Genomic DNA, 6,386 nt, shown 5'->3' with positions numbered 1-6,386 from the left:
TTGTGGGAAGGTAAACATTTTTCCTGAAAGATCTTAAAAAAGGAGTTGCAAATTAGCATATATTGATGGGAATAAACATATAAATCAATAACTATAAAGGATGAATTCTTGGCTGAAATTATTTGATGAAAGTAAAATTTTTCTAAACTTTTGCTATAAGTTTAAAAAAAAAACAACAACATTTAAGCAGTGGCTGGCCAATACATTTATGAAGAAGGAGGAGGCAGTCTAAAGGGAGGCGGAATGAGCGGCTGAGATCTTGCGAAAGCTGTGCGTACGTAAAATGGCAGCATACGTGTAGTTCAAATCAAATCCACTCAGGTAAGTACAAGCCAATAATTGAAAATTATACAAAGTAAGGTTAAAACAGGAACAGTTATCTCTTATTTTATGAGGAAACAAACTGGAAGAGGAGATGTGACTTGCCTGGAGAGCTACCTGGAAGAGTGTTTCGACAAAATCGGAATGGGAAAGCCTAGACAAGCCTAGATCCTGTTAAAGCTCAACCAGTGCTTCTTCTACTTAAATAAGAGCTACAGAAACGTCCTGTAATCCATCGACAAAAAGCTAAACCTAACCAGCCTGGACGCCTGTCTCGCCTCGGTAGAAGTCCTACATAAGTAGTTTCAAGCCCTGAAAGAGTCAGAGGAAGCGCAGTTAGCCTCTGTTACTGCAGAGAACGAAGCGCTGAGGGGATGATCCAGCTGTCCGTGAAAATAGGAATATGAAAGAATACATTCTGGACATTGAGTCGCGAATTATGAGAGATAACCTCGTCTTTGCAGGCATCACGGCGCAGCAGGAGGAGGATTCTGAGGTGACAATCCGTAAGTTCCAATCATTCCAGACAAATCGTAGCTAAATTTGAACATTATAAACAAAAAGAGCAGCTCAGAAGTTGGAGCAGAGAGCTGAGAGGAACCAAATTCAGCATTAATGACCAGTTTCCAAAGGAAATCCTAGATTGTAGGCGAGCGCTATTTCCAATCAGGAAAAAATACATTACTGAGGGTGTCAGAGCTACGGTAGCAGTTGACAAACTTTGTATTAATGGTCAGTTGTTCAGGGATCCGAAGATCACTCCTTGACTTTATTAGTTGCACAACAGGTGGATTTAAATCATGTGACACTTGATAAGAGTGTATAGAACTGAACACTCTGATAAATGAAATATATGCACAGCTAAAGAGCATGTAGGATTGTTAGTCAAAGTTAGGTACACAAGACATCTTTCTTTTTTCTCTGTCTTCCTTTATCTTATTCATTTGCTTCTTCCCTGTGGACCAGACACCTGAGTTTATGTATAACTATTTATATAACTATAGGGGCATGCACTTTTCAGCTTCTTACTCACATCTATGGTGAATGTAAGGTTTGTGAAATGGAATGTGCATGGACCTGGCACCAGAAAGAATGTTGAAAATGTTTAAACAGCTTACAAAATTAAAGGCAGATGTTGTCTATTGCAATAAACCCATAAATCGGTGACAACTGTGAGTGATCTCGCCTGAGTTCGCTAATGTATTTGCAGCCTGCTATAACTCTAGCCAGAGAGGAGTAGCAATTTTAATCCACAAAAACGTCAGTTTTACAATATTAGACAGAATTATAGATTCCGAAGGTAGATTGATAATAATTAAAATATCTATTAATTATATCTCAAATGGTAATACATTACATGATCCAGAATGTATTAACAACAATATCCGAGATTTCTATAAATCTTTATGCAGATAAATCAATCAGACAATGACATCAAGCAATTTCCGGATAAAATAACCCTTCTTACATTATCAGATAGTCAAAGATTGACCTTGGACTCACCGCTGACAACAGTTGAAGTTCAGGAAGCTTTAAAAAGCATGCCCAATAAAAGGGCTCAAGATCCAGGTGGTTTACCTACTAAGTTTTATAAAGAGCTCTGGAATATTCTGGCACCAACGTTCCACAGAATGTTGCAGGAAACTGAGGATAATGGCAAATTTACAGCTAATATGAATTCCTTTCCTAAACGGCCCTTTCAATCGATTTCATCACTGGACTCCGTGTCTCCAAAGGTATGACCACTATTCTGACCATTATTGATCTTTTTTTTTTTAAGCCTGCCACCTGATTGCTTTGAGAAAACTTCCTTCAGCTTTTCAGACTGCTCAACTCCTGGTTAAACGTGTGTTTCGGTTACATGGAAATCCTCAGGACATCCTCTCGAAATTTTTGTTTGGCTTTTGAGGCCAAGGTTTCACTCACCTCTGGCAATCACCCACAGTCTAATAGCAAAGTTCAATACATGAACCAGGAGTTCGAGGCCACTCTCAGATGTCTGACCACGACCAACCCATCCAACTGGAGCATTTACCTACCCTGGGTAGAGTATGCACACAACTCTCACATTTCCTATGCCGCTGGTCTGTCCCCTTTTGAGGTTGCTAGGCTATCAACCTCCACTGTTCCCAGCTGATGAAAAGGACATCTCTGTCACAGGGTTGGCAATACCTGTTGGACCGCTCATGGGTGCCTGGTACATTTATTTTGGACCCCTCCCTTATCACTGATTTCCATTCCCTCAGCCCTCAGGCTGTTCTGGACCGGCACCGGTGGAGGTCGGTTGGGGGGGTGGGGAATGATGGGGATGGGGGGTTAATTTGTTTTGTGGGGTTAATTTGTTTTCCTTTCCAGTTCCACCATTTATCCACCAGAGGGTGCCATGTGGTTACTCTATCTTGGAGGATTTGCCCACCTGCAAGGAATCATCATCACCTCAGAGGAGTATATGAGCAGCTGACTGTCATCACCTCTTCGCCAGAGTGTTTGCCTGTTTTGTGTACTCTAGCCCCTCTGAGCTTTTGCTTAGTTTATTTCTGAACTTTACCAGTGAATTCATTATCTTACCTATTTTGTTTCTTGTGAATCTTTGGCAGGAAACCTTCAGATCCTCTGGGATTTTTCAAGTCCTTCCAGCCCTGGAAGAAAACCTCTATAGAGACCGAGAGTTCCACAACTCCCCTCATCTGAGCTCTGACCTCATCAAAGTCTCCAGATGACAGTCTGCTCCGCTGCCCCTCTGTGCTACCATAAACTTACCTGACCGCCCTCTAACGACTTGTCCACCTTCAACCAGCCAAGGCCCCCACAAACTGGAACCTCTTACAACCCTCCAATTCAGGCAGCTAGTTCAAGTAAGAACAGAGCATCAGTCTCCCGCATCTTTCCCCACCAACTGTGAACTCACCTTTTCTCTGGCCGTTTCTCAATTAACAAGAATGCGAGCATGGACTCGCGTTCTCATCTAGTCTAGTCTTGGCAAGAACACAGGAAGGTATGGATTTGGTGAGAATGCGAACACGCAGCATAGATATGGGTCAATTGGAACAGAAAAGCGTACTAGTGACTTCACGGCTCTTTTATACCTGCATTTCACCTCCTGATATTAATAGTCTCTAGATAATAATAAATTATTACTTTTTTCATTTAGTGGGGGAATGATGATGGACACAGTCAGATAAACACAAATCAAATGAAAATGTTGCCAAGTAAAACAAAAAAATTGCCATCAGAGCCAGTGGTCCTTCACACAGGGTTATGCCGAGAGAGGGTACAGTAGCTTCGGAGGTCGCAGTCATCTCAACTTCGGAAATCTTTTTTTTTTATTATGCATTAAATCGGTAAATGGACCATATAGTGATGCTTTGAAGTTTAATATTCTCACCTTAAATGATCTTAAAACGTACTTTTATTGAACAACAGCAACAGAAAAGAGAACTTTTAACTTTCAATGGATCCCTCCATTGAAAGCTGCTGCTGCCGCAGTGCATTCTGGGACAGCTGTCAAGCTGGAGAACGGACAAGTCTGCTCTGATGCATACTCGATAAAGAGGGCGGGGCAAGAACAACATCCGGGGATTTGGGGAGTTCTCGGTCTGGCATTCTCGGCAATTGGAACAGTACTTGGGCTGAGGCTGATGCACTTCACAAGTACAGGAGCACATGAGAACGCTCAAGAATGCATATTGAGAAACGGCCTCTCTCTCCTTATGTGCAGTCACACCTGGATTCCTGGCCACAGGTCCCTCCAAGCTGAGTTAACCCGGTTCCTGTTTTTTGCTTAACTGAAAATAAAATTTCTAACTTTTACTATCTCTCTGTGAGTTTTTCTGCATGTGGGCAAAAAATATTAGACCCGTCATGACAGATAATTTATTTGACGGAACTGTGTTTGAAGGCGTGAATTTGAGGGGTGGTCTGAAGGGTAGGCGGGGTTGTGTATGTTCAAAACTATAGCTTACTGGAACTGTTTTTTCAAAGATTTCCTACAGCACCTATAAATAAGTATTTTTTGTTGTTGAATATAAGATATTTTGCAGATATATTTTTGATACATAAATTGTTTAGACTTACTTATATCTTTCTAACCCTTTTATAGAATAGAATTGAATATACAGTAAAATCTCTTTATGGTCCCACAATGGACAAATTTACAGCAGCAGAAAGATTATTTAAAATGATCATACAAATGTGGACCTTAGAAAAATGTATTAGAATAACACAATAGGGAAGAGATAAAATATAAACAATAAAACATTGTACTGTAAAGTGTTTTAACAATATAAAACTCTTCACCTGGAGAATAAATAACCAATATACAGCTATGTCTTTTTCCATGCTGGGTCAGATCCTGACGTTTTAAAAAGGATACAGGAAAGCAGAATAAAGTGTTAGCCTCGCTCCATGCACTTAGCCAAGACTTGTAGCTAAACCAGGTCCTTGGAAATAATGTTTCTTGCACAATTTCTCTCTCTCTCCCTCTCTCTCCAATGTGTCTCTTACTCCCGCAACTTGACCTGTCAATCACCCACAAAACGTGAGCAAATACACTTCCTGTCACCTCAGGGCACAGCTCTCCTGCGCCCCAATCTCTCCTATACCTTTGTATTGCAGAGGAGGTACTGTGCATGTACAACTTTTAATGAGAGTCAATGGGCAAAGATTTTTGCTCACCAGGGCGGAAATACCTCACCAATCTGACGAAAAATAAAAATATGCTTTACTAGTCGATTAAATATTTATTTTGTACATCCATCAAATATAATTTGATATATTTCTAACGAGAAGCGCGACCATTCAGTCTAAAGAACATGGCGGCTTCAGCCGATGAAACTAGCGCTAGCGTGGCTATCGAGCAAGTTTTATCGGAATTACAGAGTATTTCTTCACTGAAAGAAGAGCAAAACACTGCTCTGGAGGCGTTTCTCAGAGGAAAAGATGTTTTTGCTCTTCTCCCGACTGGTTTCGGCAAGAGTAGCCTGGCTTGTGGTTGTGTTTTCGTCGTCGCTCTGTTAGTACGTCATATGCTTTGTTGATCTGATTGGTTTATTTGGCCCATCTATCACCAACATAGGCCAATCAGCTAACCAGTATTTTCGCCCCTTCCCAAAATTTATTCAACGGAAGGTTTCCAGATGGAAATGCGGAGCAAATCCATCTGGCGGAGTCAGGTTAGGTCATTGGGTGGGTGGGGCAGATTCCCTAGCGCCCTCTAATTGCAAGCCGCCACTGCTTACAGTTATAATTTTAAAAGAGAGGAAAATAACATGTCATGATAAACATCGAACAGGAAAACAGCCCTTATTTGTAGCAAGCAATTTAATCCTTTTTTAGACAATTCAAAAAATATGTATTATTTACTTTGAGTAATCGCTGCACATGATGTCACCAGCAGGAGCAAAAGCACCATCTGATTAAAAGATAAACACAACAAAAAAGCCAGAAATAAAAAATATTGCATGACAATAATTATTCAAACTTCAATTATTTCTCTGAAAAACAGCTTTCCCTTAACCAGAGATAAAATTGTATTGTATTTTATTTTTGCATTTGTTGATGAAATTTTCTCTAGTTTTCAAAGTATAACTTACCTTGGTCATTGAGTATGGATCTGTGGACAAAGGCATCACTCCTTGGCTTTTATACTCAGGTTGTTTTTCAAAAAAGCTGAACTTTATTGGACCCCTAGATGTTCTTTATAACACAAGAATTAATTCCTTTGCCATCTGAGGTTTCAACTCAAAGATTAGATACCAGGGAAAGAGCTATAAGGAAACAACAGCCTTGTGCAAAAACCTTGTGCAGGACTGAGGGGGACTTTATTCCTGTCCTTTCCAATTATGGGCCTAGTGTTCAAAAGCTTTATTACTACATGTGCAAGCTCGTTACCACGTGAAATCTGATCAGGTGTAAACTGTTCTCACATTGCCTTACTTGTTACATGATATCATAAAACAGTTTTATTAAGAGATAGATTAGCCTGAAACTAAGATTCTGCCAAGTCAGCCCTAAAGTTCATACTGTATAGCAAGTAAAAAAAACATGGTGACCATGGGATCAGAATA

General features: G+C 40.3%; 1 protein-coding gene across 1 annotated transcript in view; it reads right to left on the bottom strand.

Moving 5' to 3' along the window:
* The window catches only part of LOC107081161 (jeltraxin-like), a 15,800-nt gene extending 9,852 nt beyond the window's left edge, over positions 1–5,948 (bottom strand). Inside the window, exons 1-2 of the mRNA XM_015369397.1 lie at positions 5,913–5,948; positions 5,683–5,731 (exon numbers count right to left, since the gene is read on the bottom strand). Coding sequence (XP_015224883.1) covers positions 5,683–5,731; positions 5,913–5,948 — 85 coding nt within the window. The remainder of the gene's footprint in view (positions 1–5,682; positions 5,732–5,912) is intronic.
* Between the last annotated feature and the right edge of the window lie 438 nt (positions 5,949–6,386).

Source organism: Cyprinodon variegatus, unplaced genomic scaffold (assembly GCF_000732505.1).
Source record: "Cyprinodon variegatus isolate N-32 unplaced genomic scaffold, C_variegatus-1.0 Scaffold2, whole genome shotgun sequence".
Taxonomy (NCBI): Eukaryota; Metazoa; Chordata; class Actinopteri; order Cyprinodontiformes; family Cyprinodontidae; genus Cyprinodon; species Cyprinodon variegatus.
The sequence above is the reverse complement of the archived record's forward strand: the minus strand, read 5'-3'. Positions and strand labels throughout refer to the sequence as shown.